Genomic DNA, 18381 nt, shown 5'->3' with positions numbered 1-18381 from the left:
CGATGCTCTCCAATCTTCTATTCTAATTGAAGAGCAGGTCTTTGATGATAGGTCAGGGGAGTAGGTAGTGCATCTATCCTATAATGAGATAATCAAAGAGCCTATCCTCCTGATCCCTCATCACAGAAGAAGGAAGGTCCAGCCTCTATCACACCCAGGCCACTACCCCCCTAGGTGATAATATCCAGGTCGTTGATGATAGGTCAGAAGTAGGTAGTGCATCTATCCTATAATGAGATAATCAGAGATATTATCTTCCTAATGCCTCATCATAGAACAAGGAAGGGCCAGCCTCTATCACACCCAAGCCACTACCCCCAAGTGATAATGTGCGATGGTGACTGCACCATGGCGTAGAGGCAAAGAATCCTCTAACAAACCAATTATGCTTTGGGGAGCAGTCCCAAAAGCAATGTTGCTTTGTGATTCTATGGGTTGGATGCAATAGGCATACTGCACTGACCATCCTCTAATGGCCAACTAAGTGCCAACTGTGAGGCTAGAATGGGGGCTAACTCTACCAGGCAGTAAGACCTTCCTTGGCAGTTATCTCGCTTCTAGAAATCTCCAAGGAAGGAAGCGGGAGGTAATGCACTAGGAGGCCTAGTACTATTATTGGAGTGCCATCTATCTCATCATGCATCTCGCTCGCATCTAGATCTTACAACCCATCCTTGCTATGTAGTGAAATAAGGGGGTGGCCAAGCTCTTCAGGGGGTAAAGGGGTCATGCCACTCCCACTCATCTAGGTCCCACTAGACATGACACACATCACTCACATCATATACATCATGGACATGTGTCAAAGGTCCCAATGGACACTTGCATGGGTCTCACTAATACATGTGTCAAAGGTTAACTTCCCCAAAGCCATAGCCACTAATAAGAGATATCTCTCGGGCCACCTTGGACAAAGGAGGGTCAATGTGCCACTCATGGTAAAAAGCCAAGAATCCTCACCCTCTAGGTTGAGCCACTGCTAAAATCTAAGAAGTGGGAGAGAGTTGCCCACACAACTCAAGGCTCCAACTAAAAAAATATCCCCCATTTGAATTGAGGGACTACTAGGGGGATATCATGACAAGTGAAGGCTCTTAGCCACTATGGGGGGGATCCTGGAGAGGAGTCTATCATCAGGGCAAGGAGTATGGTTAAGTCGATGATGAGGGGGATATCATGACAAGTGAAGACTCTAAGCCACTATGGGGGGGATCCTAGATGGGGGTTTACCAATTGACAGATGGGGGGTATGGTTGAGTCGATGGCAAGGGGAATATCATTTAACAAGTGAAGGTTTCGATCCAATATTGGGGATCCTAGAGGAGGGCCTACGAGCGGGTATCGGGTATGGCTAAGTTAATGGTACGGGTAATATGGTCTTACCTGGCAAATCCTATGAGGCATATGTCCTCTATCTCTGGGGGGAAGTCTTCTAAGTTGGTCCACTCTCCCCAATGACTAGGAATAATGCTAAGAGGACCACGAGTGGGAGCAAGGGCCCACGGGGTTGTTGCCACTTGATATCCTAAAGAGGGGATTCAAGATTAAAGTCTATTAGAGTCTCTCCTCATCTATTGTTTCCACTTGACATTCTAAAGAGGGGGTTCTAGATTAAAGGCTATCAGAGTCTCTCCTCATCTATAGTTAAAAAGGGTAGTCCTACCAGATTAAAGGCTACCGAAATCTCTCCCCATCTATAATTGAAGAGGTTGAAACTTGAGCTATACCCAAGCTCTCATTAAAATGGGAGAATCTCTCCTCATCTATAGTCAAAGAGGGTAGGCTTGAGGTGTCCCCAAGCTTTGATCACACAAGGTATGGAAAGTGATCCTCGAAGGAGGAACTAAGACCATGAGCACGAGCCTCCATAAAGATCCACCATTACACATAGGGGTCCAAGGGCCACTAAGGTGAAAAGATGCAGGGGAGAAGAGAGCTTGAGCTCTTGCAAGCACACACACTCACAAAACCCTAAAAGAGGACACACAAGGTGAGAGGCTGAAAATCTTCTTCTTCTTCACACAACACTCAGCACACCATATACAAAGATAAGAGTACACACATGAAAAGGTACTCAACCAAATACATACTAGGGTTCTCTATAGTGTGAACCCAACTAAATGAGCTGGCACTATAACTATGCCAGTCTCTAGAATGGCTGTCACACAGCCTGTCATCCACTGGCCACATATCACCCATGATCTCACCAACCATGCCAGTGGTGTAAATGTGGGGCCTATCCCCCAGGCGGGTCATCAGTGTCTACCGCCTCACTAGATGAGCTCGATATCTCAACACTCCCCCCCTCGAGCTCAACTCCATCTCATGTACACCAAGCGAAGCCTTGAATCTGCGTAGCTTCTCTGTACCCAATGCTTTGGTGAAGATGTTAGCGACCTGATCCTATGTGCTGACATAAACAAGGTCAATGTCTTCTGCTGCCAAAACCTTCTCTCTGACAAAATGGTAGTGGACCTCTATATGCTTCGTGCGAGCATGAAAAACTGGAAACCTAGCCAATTGTATACTGCTAATGTTGTCACAAAAAATGACAACTTGTCTATCCACTGATAGACCCAAAGTAGCTTTCTCAACCAAGCTACCTCACATGCTGCCATAGCAGCACCTCTGTACTCAACGTCTGTACTGGCAATTGTAGGAGGCTGCTTCTTGCTGCTCCAAGTCACAACAGCACTCCCCAAAGAAAACATGAAGCCGCTAGTAGATCTTCTATCTAAGATACTACCAGCCCAATCAGCATCTGTGTACCCATGGACACATATCTCTGTCTCGCAGTTTCATAAAATAGTCCACAATGCAAAGTAGACCTCACATACCTCAGTATGCGTCTCAATGCATCCAAATGTGACTTCCGAGAAACCTGCATAAACTGACTCACCAACCCAACAGCATAGCTCAAATCTGGCCTGGTGATCGTCATGTAGATCAAGCTTCCTACTATGCGCCTATACATAGTAGGATCCTCCAAAATCTCTCCTGAATCTGCACTCAACTTCCCATTCTGATCCAATGGCACTGAGATAGGCTTACAACCTGTCATACCATACTTAGACAACATGTCCAATACTGTCTCTGCAGTAATCCAATACCATGTGGTGTCCTAATCACCTCAATGCCCAAGAAATATCTGAGCTCCCCTAAATCCTTCACCTCAAAATGTCTAACCAATATCTTTACATCAAAGATCTCTGCATCATGGTCCCCCGTAATGATCAAGTCATCTACATAGATGATAACAAGCACAACCCCTCTATCACTGTGTCTCACATACATCGAGAAATCTGCATTGGCTACATGAAAGCCAATAGTGACAATATATTCAAAAATCTTGTCAGACCATGCTCTTGGTGCTTGTTTTAAGCTATACAAGGCTTTCTTCAACCTCCAAACATGCTCAGGGTGACTCACATCCTCATAACCAGGTGGTTGTAACATATACACCTCTTCCTGTAAATCCCCATGCAAGAATGCATTCTTTACATCCATCTAATGTAAAAACCATTGCTTTGACGCAGCCATTGCTATCACAACTCTCACTGTTGCCATCTTGGCAACTGGGCTGAAAGTTTCCTCATAATCAATGCCATATGTCTGCTTATATCCTTTGGCTACCAATCTAGCCTTGTACTTGCTTATGCTTCCATCATTGGTATGCTTCCATCACTGTTATGTTTTACTTTGTACACCCACTTGCATCCACTTTGTACACCCACTTGCATCCAATCTTGCCTTTAGGCAATTGCACAAAATCCCAAGTCTCATTTCCATATAGTGCATCCATCTCCTCATCCATAGCTTTCTCTTAACACACATTTCCAACAGCCTCATCGATGCATGTGGGCTCTACAACTTGCACAACTTTTGCCATGTATGCATAGTGATGTGCCACATAACCATCATAGGTAAACCTCTGCACAGGATTCTTCACTCTCCTAAATCTTCGTAGCTTTGCATTCATGGCTTCCATAGCCTTCTTTACACCAGGTGTTCTCATATCCCAAGCTCCTCATCAAGGCTCATCTCTGAGTCACTAGACTCTCCATCAACATGAGAATGCCCTGCAAAAATGTCAGGCATACTAAGGGGCTCAATCACTTTCTCTTTGCCTTTATGTGATGTACTAATCACATTTGCAAGACTGGTATTATGACGCAGCCTGCCACTCCATGGTCTATCAACTGAACCACTAGATGAGGACTCTCCTGGTCCACTCAAAGACTGTGATTACTGACTTGCATTCTGTGCAACCACATTTCCACTCACATCAACCCCAATAGTTTCTTTTTCAGCAGCATACCTACTCATCTCATCAAAAACAACATCCTTGCTTACCCTCAACTCACGTGTAGCAGGGTTCTAACACTTGTATCCCTTTTGCTCAAGGGAATACCCAATAAACACACATTTTTCAACTTTTGGATCCAGCTTAGTTCTCAGCTCATCTGGCACATGCACATATGCAATGCATCCAAAGACTTTCAGATGAGACGAATCAGGTTTTCTGCCAGTAAACCTCTCCTCTAGAGTTACATCATGTATGGCTGCAGTTGGAGTCCTGTTTATGATGTAAACTGCTGTAAAAACAGTCTCAGCCCAATAGCTATGCGGCATATTCTTCTCTCCCATCAATGCTCGCGCAATCTCAGCAATGTGCCTGTTTTTTCGCTTAGCAACTCCATTTTGCTGCAAAGTGTATCTGCATGTAAACTGTCTCTGAATACCATTCTTCTTCAAAAAATGAGAGAACTCATTGGAGAAGTACTCTCCCCCTCCATGTGACCTTAGGCACTTTACATATTTCCCTATTTGCTTTTCAACCATAACTCTGAAATTCTTAAAATGAGTGAACACCTCACTCTTCTCCTTCATGAAGTATACCCACACTTTTCTTGTGTGGTCATCAATAAATGTCACATAATACCTGCAGCCTCCCATAGACATGGTCTTCCTAGGACCCCATACGTCTGATTGCACACAACATCTAGTACATTTCTAGTCACATTTCTGTCACATGGAAATACATGCTTTGTTTGCTTTCCAAATTAACATGCTTCGCATATTTTCTGCATACCTTTAACTTTAAACTTTGGCAGCCCTGTCATAATTCCTTTAGTTTGCATAGACTTCATTCTCTGCACATTCACATGTCCAATTCTTTTATGCCAAATGTCTGTGTCTGTGCAACAATTCCTGAACCATTTGCAAACATCACAGCACTCACTTCAGGCATGTTTACATTCAATGTAAGCATTCTGCCCACTCTGTTGCCTTTTGCAACCAACCTGCACTTGTCTTTAAAGTCTTCAACGTAACAACCATCAGGATTAAATCGAACCTGCAAACCCTGCTCAATCATCTAGCCAACTAAAACCAGATTCTTTGTTATGTTTGGAACATGAAGTACATCTGCAAGGTACTTCACTTTACCATCTTGCATAGACAATGGCACATCTCCAACATGGGCAATTGGATGAGCAGTGTCATCCCCTGTTTCCACAAAACCTGGTCTTTCAAGGTTTTTCATCTCCTTGAACCACTCCCCATGATTTGTCATGTGGTTTGAAGCACCTGAATCAACGTACCATACATCATCTTTATGTGTTGCTTCAACATTTTCAGACATGGCATTAACGACATGCTACATAACAAACAACCTTTCATTATCGTCATTGTTTCTGCTCGAGGATGCATAGTTGTTTTGCTGCAATTTCCTATTTTGCATGTCAGCCTGCTTCTTATAACAATCTGCCTGCACATCTCCAGGCTTACCCACAATAAAAGCATCCACGTGTAATTATCTCGTCCTTTGGGCCTGCAAGCATTCAAAGCGTATCGTAGCCCCCCCCACACACACACACAGAGGAGAGATAAGAAGCCTGCACGCAAGAGTACTAAGCATGCATGGGCACACTTCAAAGAAAAGGTTGGCATTGTGGATTTAAATTCCTAAAAAAAAAACCTCTCGAGAGGATTCTTGGATTTAAATTCCTTAAAAAAAACGTCTCGAGAGGATTCTTGGATTTTCTGGATATAGACAAGGCTTTTGTCTTTTTGGACTTCTTGAAAAAAAAGTGCTTTAAAATCCACTCACGAGAGGATTTTTGGATTTTCGAGATATGGATTTTTGGAGGCTTTTGTCCTTTTAGACTTCTTGAAAAAAAAGTGATTTTAATAATAGATTTTTAAAAAGTAAAACGATTGTGCGGATGTCTACCAAGTCCAAGAGAAGCTCACAAAGTTCGCAACAACAAAGGAATTATCGCTAGACAACTGCTACCAGAAACGACCATGAAAACCCCTAAACACACAGCTATGGCCAACCAACCACCAAGCCACACTGAATGGGCACTAACAAAACAGCCCAAACCACACTGTGAACACCATGCCCAAAAGTGCATTACAGGCCTGATTTAAAATTCAAGTCAATGCATAAGCAATAGCTATAGCTCTCCCACTAGCCAAGGCGACACATACAAAATGCATGCTAACGCAGGCGACATCACAACAACGGTAACATTCAACACCTTTCCTTACTACGCCTTGCTCCTTTTAGTGCTGCTGATGATGATGTTGCTTCTCCTCCAATACAAGCCCAATTCTCCTCTCTTTACAAATAAAGCATAAGGCTTATTTACAAATAAAACAAAGCATTCTCTATTATCTTCAATATCCATGCTTCTCCTCCAATACAAGCCCAATTCTCCTCCAATACAAACCCAATTCAGCTAACTTTAGCTTCTAAAAGCTAATTAAATTTTTTTTCCAAAGTTTCTTCTCATGTATGATTTTAAAAAAAACTAAACCTTAGCCTTCTATGAAACTAAATCCACAAATAATATTGATAAGAAAGACAATGATGACATTCAATGTTGAACTAAGAAAAAAGATCACTTGATAGGAGTATCCAAAAAAACTCGACACCCAATCCAATGCTAACATGACAACTCTACATGCAAAAGAGTAAAGCCGATGTACACGAATATGGGCACACACACACATGGGAGAAAAAAATGAAGCCTTTTCCAAAGTTTGTGATGGAAAAAACAAAGCCTTCTCTATTATCTTCAATATCCATGCTTCTCCTCCAATACAAGCCCAATTCTCCTCTCTTTACAAATAAAGCATAAGGCTTATTTACAAATAAAACAAAGCCTTCTCTGTTATCTTCAATATCCATGCGTCTCCTCCAATACAAGCCCAATTCTCCTCTAATACAAATCCAATTCAGCTAACTTTAGCTTCTAAAAGCTAATTAAATTTTTTTCCCAAAGCTTCTTCTCATGTATGATTTAAAAAAAAATAAACCTTAGCCTCCTATGAAACTAAATCCACAAATAATATCGACAAGAAAGACAATGATGACATTCGATGTTGAACTAAGAAAAAAGATCACCTGAGAGGAGTCCATTGAGATCCAAAAAAACTCGACACCCAACCCAATGCTAACATGACAACTCTAAATGGAAAAGAGTAAAGCTGATGTACACGAACATGGGCACACACACACATGTTTTTGATCAAACATGCATCAAAAACCTGAGCAAAAAATTCCCATTAGAGTAGGAATAGGAAAGAAAGTGAAACCATAGGATCAAGGGAAGTAGAATCCTTATGTTGGCACCCCCCTTTGAATATGGTGCTAGCATTTCTAGGTGATAGCTAGAAGAGAGAGGAAAATATCTAATAGGTCGCCCTAGGCATTACTAGCCCACCACCTTTTCAAATTAGTCGATCATGTGGGTAGTGGTTGCTGTAAGTGCCAAGAGAGACATTTGTGCACCTAATGATAATCGGGTTAGCAATTTCCTATTATGCAAAGTTGAGGCTCTTCTCTTTGGGTGTGCATGTGCTTGTAAGTATCAAGCTCTTAATAGTGAGGTAGTGCATGTGAATTAAGAGAATGAATGACTTACATGCTTGTGTGAGAGAGCTCCTCATCTTTTTCTGTATCCCCTACTCTCCCTTGCATAAGTGAACAAGGTAGTGTTGTGTGAGGAAAGAGCCCACATAGCTTCTTTTTAATACATTGCTCTATACCTAATGGAAGGAGAGTGACAACGGTGCAATTCGAGCCATTAGGAGGTTAAGTAGTCCAACTAAGTAGTAAGCACCCTAAGGTAACAACACTAAGTAGAAATACCAAGAGAGAATTACCCATAAGGAGAGTAGTGAGAAACACACATAAGAGAAAAAAAGGCCAAGACAGCTCCCAACGTTGAAAAAGGAAAGTAAAAGTGTATTGAGTTAGAGATTTTGACCCATATAGAACTTGAGTTACAAGCATTGAAAATGGCATGAAAAAGTGTATTAAGTTAGTGATTTTGACTTATATAGAATTTGAATTACGAGCATTCATACTTGTCCATTATCCATTACCTGAAATGCTCTTATTCTATAGTCTATCTGAGAACTCCTTATTCTCCTAGCTTCTAAATTAGCAACTGTGGCCTAGGCATATCATTGAGCATACCCTAGTGCCATCATGGGCGTAAGAATGGCTTTTTGCCATGTTGCTGGGTTATGGTTGTTGAGAACTTGTCTTTAGTCGATGTAGACTTGTAATCCATCTTGGATCATTGTATTTTGCCTTCTTACTAGCATATTTTTATCGTGTGTACCTGTCTCAAGCGCATGTCTATTAGCTAGATGTCTCAAGCGCATGTCTATTAGCTAGATGTTGTGTGCTTAATTATCTTGCCAAAGCTATTTATCTTGCTACACACATGTGTCTTGAAGCTGATCCTTGTATCTTTGGCAACATTAGCATCTACTTTCCGAGTTGACCTTTAACTTTTTTAAACCCTCGTTGACTTAATCAAAGTGTTAAAACCGACTTCATAGTTGCAAATCTTTTAGAGAGCATCTTATGATGGTCATTATAGATGGACTCATTAAGAGAGCATGCTACCTCTACATACACATGACCCATGCCACAAGAGTTGTCATTGGCCAGTTGTTGAGGGTGTTGTTACATTGCCTTGAAATTAGGACAGGGACAGCAGAGTGTATCCCATTGGATTTGCAAACTATGTAGCACTACACAGATAGGACTATATTATTTGCATATAGGAGGATAGGTATCATTGTATGGTCTAGTCACATGAGCATATGCCTCCCACACAATCAATGAAGCCATATATCTTATCAATATATGATTTAAAAAGCATCAAAGCACTGTAGGAGGATAGGTATCATCGTATGGACTTGTCATGAGCCTATGCCTCCCACATAATCAATGAAGCTAGGGATCTCATTAATATATAGCCCAAAAAACATCACAGGGAGTGAGCAACATTTTTTGACCTTGAATCTCTCTTGAAAGCCCTTTTGGTGCCTAGACCCTACCGCTCACAATCTCATATAATGTAATCACTCCCTAGATCATCTCATGTGGAAAATGTTGCACTTGTAGATGGCCAATAAGTCCTAATCCAAGCATTGAGTTTAAATCCTTTTGAAAGTCTATAAGATAGCAGTAGACTTGCTACTTGATGTGTTCGAGCCATCAGTGCTAAGGAATCCCTAGCCATATATGAGAGAGAGAGAGATACATGGCCCACATGAAGAAAGGGGTCCAACAAAGTCTTATAAGCACTTGTGAAGGTGGAAAAAAGAGTATTCCTACCGCCATAAGGGTCCAACTCTTAAAACGAGTGCATAATAGGTGGCCTAGTAAGTTTTTTAATGTGTAACCTATTAATTTTCTAAGAATATTATTTTTCTCACAAGGATCGAGTTAGGAAAAGTGCCTCTCTCTCTCTCTCTCTCACTCACACACACACACAGGAAATTAGTGGAGAGGCAACCTATTAATTTTTTTATGAATATTCTTTTTCTCACAAGGATCAAGTCAAGGAAAAAATCTGATGTAATCTGCATGTTTTGGCAACTTTGATAAGTGCCACTTTCTCTCTCGTGAGAGGTCTCTCTCTCTCTCTCTCCAGTTCTCATTAGAAATTAGTGGAGAGGCCTATGCTCTTTGTGTAGCAAGCATAGAGACGAGAGGCAATGCACAGATTGGCATTCTTTGTGCGTAGTAGAGGAGGGCGTAGGATCTAGTTTTCATGCTTTATGCGTAGCAGAGGAGGACAGAGGCCTATAGTAGGGGAGGGCAAAGGGTTTAGTTTTCATGCTTTATGTGTAGTAGATGAGGGCAAAGGCCCACAACAGGGGTTGAGGTGTGTGGATGGAAGAAGGGGGTTGGCTGCATGGTTGAGGCAAGCTGTGGGGAGGTGAGTGGAGCAGCGCTCGCAGACAAGAGGATGGGCATTTGGGTACAAGAGGAGGATGCAAGGTTGGGAGAGCTTGTAGGAAGGAGGTGTAAGGTTGGAATCTAAGGTTTTGCCCTTAGAGTAATTAATAAGGTGCAAAGCACCCCATTAATAAGAGAAATATGATCCAAAGCACCCAATTAATACGCACTTGCACACACACATGCATATACACATATACACTCATGTACATACACATCTACACGCAAACACATACACATACACATACACATACACATTCAAGGGTATAAACTCCCTTAGTATTACACTTAGTAGGATTCTCTTGCTTTGGTAAAGTCATGACTTGTGACTCTACGCTCCTTGCTCAAGTCTTCTCCACCAACAGGTCCTTGGCTTTTCAACCCGACACCATGACCCTCGTACTGCGTTCGCACCCCTAGTCAGCATCCTTTTTAGCTGTTCATGGCTCTGAGGTTCTTTATCTCCACTTGTGTGCTGCCCTCCTCTAAACCTTTCCCTCCAGCGTCTTCGTCTTTGTCTTCGTCTTCGTCTTCGTCTTCGAGAGTCCCTCCGCCAATGGCTGGTCTCAAGCAGCATTACACCGCCATAGGTTGGGCCCCCATACTTCCCAAAGCTTCACAACCGCCTAATTTCAGCGTCGGCAGTCTTGGCACTGCATCAAGGTCTGGCTATGGTGTCTCTGATTTTTGCTTGCTTCCGTGAAGTGCTAGAGTTTGAAGATAATCGTCCTTTGCGTGATTAATCAGCCCAAGCGCCAGCGTTGTGGACGAGAGCGATATCTTGACCCTGGGTAGCATCCGGGATTCTCTGATCCGGCAGGAGGACAGCATCATCTTCAGCCTCATTGAAAGGGCCCAGTACAAGCTCAACAGCCCCACATATGATGCCAACAGATTCGCCATCCCCGGCTTTGTCGGTTCCCTCGTCGAATTCATGCTTAAAGAGACCGAAAGCCTTCACGCGAAGGTGCGAATTCGCTCTTTTAATGCTCAAGGAAGAATTTCTCATTCACATCCTTATCGAGTGTCATCTGGCAAAGAAGATCACAATGCAGGTTTTTCAATGCTGTTAGCTGCATATCAGGCGTAGAATTGCACCATTTACATGGTTTTTTCTCATCTCAAATGTACGTTTCCATCCGAAGTCCTCTAGCTTATCTTCTCTTGAGTTTACAAGTATAATTTAGCCCACAATCACTTGGAAACATGATGACGCTTCACACAACCTCTGGCGTGACGGCTACCTCTGCAACTGTGAATTGTTTAGATATTAATTAAGACGTTGAAAAGTTTGGACCTACTTTAGGATACCATAACAAGTTAAGGGCACATGGCCCTGCAATAAAGCTTGGATTGATGTAACTCCATAGAAGACTCTAGAGTCTAGTGCCAGCCTCACAAGGCGATCCCTGGATATAGGTGATGGTCTGAAAGAGGGTGTCTATGACCAGTGGGCCCCAAACTTTGCTAGTACAACCTTATGAGGAACCGATGGCTTAGAGAGAGAGACCTAATATATTTCTAATGGCAATGAAGCTCAATTATTTAGTCCTGCTTTTGGAAAAGGCAAGTCAAAACAGAAAAAGTGTCGTTAAGAATTATGGAAAATGGTGAGTTCCTTGTTATGTGAAGAAGCCTCCATGTGAAACCTTGAAGTCTAAGGTTCTTATCATTAGGGCTCTAATGCATATGGTTTGGCAAAAATATAATCAACTCTTGCACACCAATGTGGGCTCAAATACAAGTGCCCATACAAATAAAGAGGAGAGGAGTCACTTAGTCGGGACTGCATCTATGACCTCATACAAGCTCTCTACATCCATTGCCTTGGTGGTGGTGGGGGGCATCCAGTGTCTTTGGAGAATCTCTCTTGGATTTGAAGGTGCCACATGGAGGGCTGTCTAGATCTAGATGACTGATGGGCTGTAGTTGGCTTCATCAGCATAATTTTGGTGGTTCTGGTCGTGAGAGAGAGAGAGAGAGAGAAAGAAAGAAAGATTTATTAACGTCTTCCAAAAGACCGAACTCGGCCTATGAGACAAATCAGTGTACCTGTGTGGGGTATCCTCTGTCATCCCAACAAAATGAAAAAGTACTGAACTAAAAAAAAAGCTGAATTTGGGTGTGCAATAAGTACAATGAGGGGGGGGGGGAGGGGATGGAGCTCTACTGGAGAATGCAAAGCTATATGCATGGAGTATACTATCATGATATGCAACCTAGCTAGCTCCATCCTGTACCATACGGGGGGTATAAAATGGTATACATCAATGAAGGGGGTGTCCACAGCTCCCTGAAGAACATGCATGGGTCTGCTCTGAAGCGAGCCAGTTGCTCCGCACCCTCTCTGTGAAACTGAGCTCTGATCTCTGTCATCTCTCTCTGGTATAGGCGTGGTGTCCCAAAGCCAGGTGTCCTCTGTCTCCTATGGGCTCTGAGTGTCTCTGCTCTCTGGAGAGTAATTCCCTGCTGTGTAGGGGTTGGGAGTGGGATGGATCTCTGAAAAAATGTAGTAATCTGTGTCTGTCGTCCCCCCTCTGGAGCTGTTTGAGCCTGTAATGATGTCTCTCTGTGACGCTGTATGTCTAGAATGAATCTCCCCAGTATGCGCTGGTCTGCTGCCTCAAAGATCTGGCGTAGGGAACGTGGCTCTCTGAACAAAATGGGATATCTCTCTGTGATGGCTGTATATGCTTTGCATCTGCATACATAATGCTCCTCACTCTCCACCTCCTCTCTGCACAATTTGCATACCCTCTCCTCTCGGGGGATCCGTGCTGCTCTGCCAGTCTCAATCTCCAATCGATGTGATGAAACTCTAAGCTCACCAATAGCCACTCGGGAGCCGTGTGGTAAAAAGCCCTCCATGTATCTAGGCGTCTCTATAAATCCATCATTAGTGATACTCATGAAGTGATCTCTGTAGTATAGCATCTTTGGTGGAAGAGGCTGTGTAGGCGATATCCATGTCTCTCGTGTATAGAGCTGCCATAGGTCTTGTCTCAATACTCTGTTCCTCTCACTATGAGAGAGACGGATATGTGGTGCATCCCTGTCATACTGGAATGGTGGTAGATGATCCATGTCTAGGCCATGCTGTGAGAACCAATGTGTGACCTGTGCATACCATGATCCTCTGTCTCCTGCCTCAGCCAGCTGTCTAGATGCCACAAAAGCTCTGTATGACAGTCTGTCCTGTGGCATCTCTCTGAATCTGTCTAGCAGGCATATAGTCTGGAATATGGCCTCTACCATCATAGGAGGTGCAGCAAACTCTGCTCGGATAATGTCATGCGGTACTGACGGTTTGCTGTGTATCATGCGTGCCATCATGAGGGCCTGTGGTCTCTCTATTTGTGTCCACCAATGGGTAGCAAGGCCTGGCGCTCATACCGCTGCTCCATACATCAGTGCCGGTGTGACTAATGTGTCAAATAGCCACCCCTTCGTCCGGGGCTCCTGAAAATGCGCCTGGTGGCACTGTCTCTCTAGCATAGCCAATGCTGCATATCCCTGTGTCAATCTAGCTCTGGCTGCTGAACCCATGGTGAAGCGCGTGGCTGCTGTAGAGAAGGTAACCCCTAGGTACACGTATGATGTCACCACCTCCACCTGGCGTCCTGCGAGAGTGAATGTTAGCTGACTCCTGCCCCGTCTCGATGTATGAAAGACCATAACCTTGGTTTTCCCAAGGTTCACATTAAGACCCTCTGTGTGCAGAAATCATCGAGTGCATGTAGATGCTGCTGTAGACCTCCTGGAGACTCAGACACTAATACAATATCATCAGCATAAAGCATAATATGTACTGAGGTACCTGCTAGATCAACTCCATCTCCGCCTCCCCGTGTAATGAAGTCAGCCACCTCATCAATGTATAACCCAAATAGCGTGGGGGAAAGTGGGCATCCTTGCCTCACACCAATGGTGCTAGCAATAGTCTTGGACATACCTCCTGGGCATCTGACTCGTCCAAAAACCTGCTCATATAATGCATAGATGCCCCATGTCATATCTGCTGGTATGCCAAGAACTGCAGGCGCTGAAAGAGCCTCTCTCGTGGTACTGTGTCAAATGCCTTGCAGAAATCCACAAAGCAGCAATAGAGCTTTCTCTTGCTCACTCTGGCCTGATCAATCATACATCTCAAAGTGAATACATGGTCAGTGGTAGAGAAAGCTCTCCTGAAGCCTGCCTGCCTTGATGAGCGTAAACCTGCTCGCTCAGCATATAAGCTAAGCTCTTGCTCCAACATTGCACCATAGAGTTTGGCCAACACGTGGCCAACCATAACCGTCCCGTAGTTGCTCGGATCGAGCATATTCCCTGTTTTGTGGATCGGCACAATGGTGTGCATCGTCCACTCCGCAGGCAAACCCTCTGCTAGTGCCCTGTTAAACAGGTGTGCAAGAAAAGGAGCCAAAGAATCTACTACATATATGAGATGCTCACCCTGTAGGCCCATATGGTCGGCGGCCCGTCCATGCTGTAGGCGGCGGATAGCTTCCTTTACCATCGAGTGGGTAAAGAAGCTAGCTGTGGTAGGTCAAGGCTCTTGTGGCTGAGGTATAGGTGGCTGCTGTGGGGCGTGGTGTAGGCCCTCTGCATATGTGTGCCATGTCTGTGGGTCTGCAATGGGTGTCGGTGTCCGGGGCTCTCTGAACTGCCGCCATGAGATAGGGCTATCTCTACTCATGAAGAAATGGAAGATCTCTAGCTCCTGTATCTTTGCGAAGGCCCGCCTTTTGCGGCGAGTAAGTCTCCTCATCTCTCTCCTCGACTCCTGCTCTGTGATGGCTCCCAAGGCTCTCTGTATGCGGAGCCGTGAGTATAGGGCTCTGCACTCGTCATCATACCATCTGTTGTGGGGCATAGTCCCAGATCTCGCAGGCTCTCCTGAGTGGACACGATGTGGGAAGCTCTGTAATGCAGTCGTGTGTAGGAGTGATGCCAGCTGGGCTGTAATGGTATCCATAGGTGCCAGGGAATCCATGAGTAGGAGCCCATCCTCTACTCTGCGAGTGTATATGTTTGCCATGTCATGTGTGAAGTAGATGGTAGTGTATGGCGTTGGTATGTGGGGGGCTGGTGATACCGGTGATCCGGCTAGTGAAAATGCCAAGTATGTATGATCTGCCCCAATAGGACGAGGTGGGATAGAGAATGAGGTGACAAGCTGTGATGCCTCCAAAGACCCCATAATGTATTCTACCACTGTGCCTCTGGTCCGTGTATGAGAGAGAGAGAGAGAGAGAGAGAGAGAGAGAGTTTACTAAAGACCCAATGGGCCTATGAGACCAAAGTGATGGAACAATGTCCATGGCATATCCCGTCAACGGAAAAATAGAACAAATCAAAACTATCTCACTAGAGTGATACAAAACTATCCATGGAAATCTCATCATGGAATACAAGGAACATGAAACATGAGAGAAGCATCGGCCCCTAATAGATAGTATACCATTCTCCAAAATATCAAGCATGAGGCTAATGAGTATGGCCGAGAGGTCTCCCTCAGCTACCTCACGTGGAAAGGTGTGGATGCACACCGGGTTGGGTCCCGAGCACATTTTATTAAATGCCCACTCACTTACTCCCAATGTGAACCTGCCAAGGTTATAACATTACATTTCAATGAAATAAACAAAGGTTTCGGGCATACTTACCACTTGTTCACATGCTACGAAACACGTCAGAATACAAGGCACTTGCACGGTTCACGGGTAGGCGTCTTGGGCTCGTGAACTGGACATTCATAGCAGGCAAACACATGAATACAGGTCATGCGAAAACAATGTCAAGCATGCGAACATATGTGCTGGACATTCATAGTAGGCAAACACATGAATACAGGTCATGCGAAAACAATGTCAAGCATGTGAACATATGTGCATGTGCACTTGATTTATGGACAAATCTCCCGGTCATAGAACATGTACATCGCTGGCATTTCCGGGCACAAATCTGGCACATCGGAAAGTGCGGAACTGGGACCTAGAACACTCGGATCCACACACTGGCCACATTTGGGCACGAGAAACTTGGGAAAACCGTATAAATGGCCAAATGATGACACTACGGGTGCCCTTCTCATGCTCAGGCACCCTCCTATTTTTTCCCTATTTTTCTTGGGCCTCTGACGTGGGTTGCCCACCCTTTTATGCATTTATGCCTATGTTTCTGTTAGAAGTCATCTCCTGTCTTTATCAGACACCAGGGCCTCTGTTGTGGGTGTGCTCGCCTTGTATAGGTGTTTTCTCATTTTTCCTCACTCCCAGTATTTTTTCCCCATTTTTTCCTATTTTTTTCTATTTTTCCAAGGTATGGGAGGCAGTGTAGGACCTGTCGGGTGTACCAGATGCTGCCCGACTGGTCACAGGCACTCCCAGATTCTCTCTGCTGCTGCTGGCCGACTCCACACGTGTGAGGGCCAACTCTGAGAAGCTGGCCGATTGCTGATTTTCACTGGTCGTGGGCATTTTATGTCCCGTCGGCTGTTCCTACTGCAGGTCGACCCCATATATGGGGCCATATAAAATGGCCCCATGGCCCCCCACTCATTGTATCTTGTTTTCATTACGGGATCTCTCTCCTTCTCTTGTGCTGTCTATTTTCTGCACTCTACTTGCTCTTGTGGTCTCAAATTTTGTTATCATCTCCGTTGCGTATTTTGGCATGGTATCAGAGCCCTAGGCTCTTGAAAGATCTTGGGAGTTTTCTGAGCAAGAGGGGGATTGTTACGTTGCTGATTGGTGGACTGTTAGGGACTATTCGGGGAGAGAAGTAGCAAGAGGAAGGCGGGCTAAGTTTCTGGACAGCCACTTGCAGGTTTAAAGTTTTTTTCCCCACCCACCCACCCTTTTCAGTTACATCCCCGCGATGGCAGATTTGTTAGAGATGGCTGAGAAGCTTGTGAAGATCCCAACTCTCCCCACGTTCCCAGTGGACTGTCAGTTGGACGGGAACAATTACGGCATCTGGAAGGTGATGATGGAGTCTGTGCTGGAGTCATATGACCTTGCTGATTTCATCGTTATCGGGGTTCCACGGTCGGAAGCAGAGGAAGGGGAGTTACTGTCAACGACGAAGGACCGCGAGGCACAGACACAAATGTGGGATCGTGTCAACGCTGGGGTCCGGTCATTTATCTTCCTCAACTGCACACCGCAAGTAATCAATCACGTTAAGCATATGATGCTGGCCAGAGGGATATGGCAGCACTTGGCTTCTCTTTATAACAGGGTATCACCCATGAAGAGGATTTCCTTGGAAGTGCAGATGCGGGTTATGAACCCTGCAAAGTCGTCGACGATGCGGGAGCACATTAACAAGCTGCAGGCCCTTCAGCAGGAAGTCCTCCAGGCTGGGAAGGAGATATCATCAGAAGATATGGCCATTACTTTGCTGTCTCACTTGCCTGCTTAGTAATTCCGCTTTCTACTTCTCTTTGATTACTAGTGGCAGGCTCAGCACCATTACCTGGGAGGAGCTTGTGCCCATGGTCTTGGACCAGGAGGAACGTTTCACGAACCCTCCTCACAGCGCAGGTTCGGAGGCCTTAACTGGCCAACGGCTGAAATGCCGAAATAACAACACGAGCAAAGGGAAGGCTTCACCGGAGAAGTCTTCTGAGAAGAAGCCTGACACAGAACGAGAGAAACTGAAGGCCAAGCGGTCTTGCAATGATTGTGGCGAGAAAGGCCACTATTGGAGGAAGTGTCCTAAGCGGACTCGGAAGAGTGCTGATTCTTCAGCCTAAATTGCAAAGACTCCTGCATTTGTGCACTTAGAGATGATGGACTCCGATGCTTCATCGTCTTCGAGCAAGGAGGAAGTTGGCTTCACCGCGAAGGATACCCGCGAATGGATTCTTGACAGTGGTGCTTCCAGGCACATGACTCCGTCCTATGACTTCTTTTTGGATATGAAACGGCAGTCAAGTCGCATTTTCATTGGCAACAACTCCACCATTCCGATACACAGTGAGGGCCGGATGGAGATTATCCCGACGGCAAGGGGGGCAAGCATGCCTCCCGTGTCCTTTACGTCCCTGCTCTTGGTTTTCATCTTCTGTCAGTGCATGAAGTATGCAAAGACTGGCTTTTGGG

At 44.7% G+C, this 18381-nt stretch overlaps 1 protein-coding gene across 2 annotated transcripts in view; it reads left to right on the top strand.

Moving 5' to 3' along the window:
* Positions 1 to 10567: 10567 nt before the first annotated feature.
* The window catches only part of LOC147617943 (chorismate mutase 2-like), a 53448-nt gene continuing 45634 nt past the window's right edge, over positions 10568 to 18381 (top strand). The window contains exons 1-2 of one of the 2 annotated variants that reach the window (XM_086776209.1): positions 10568 to 10936; positions 11021 to 11240. In XM_086776209.1, the coding sequence (XP_086632335.1) occupies positions 10716 to 10936; positions 11021 to 11240 (441 nt within the window). In that variant the 5' untranslated portion in view covers positions 10568 to 10715. The remainder of the gene's footprint in view (positions 10937 to 11020; positions 11241 to 18381) is intronic. The other variant, XM_086776210.1, reaches the window with a different exon arrangement.

Source organism: Cibotium barometz, chromosome 36, assembly GCF_041138505.1.
Source record: "Cibotium barometz isolate CiBa-2024 chromosome 36, ASM4113850v1, whole genome shotgun sequence".
Taxonomy (NCBI): Eukaryota; Viridiplantae; Streptophyta; class Polypodiopsida; order Cyatheales; family Cibotiaceae; genus Cibotium; species Cibotium barometz.
The sequence above is the reverse complement of the archived record's forward strand: the minus strand, read 5'-3'. Positions and strand labels throughout refer to the sequence as shown.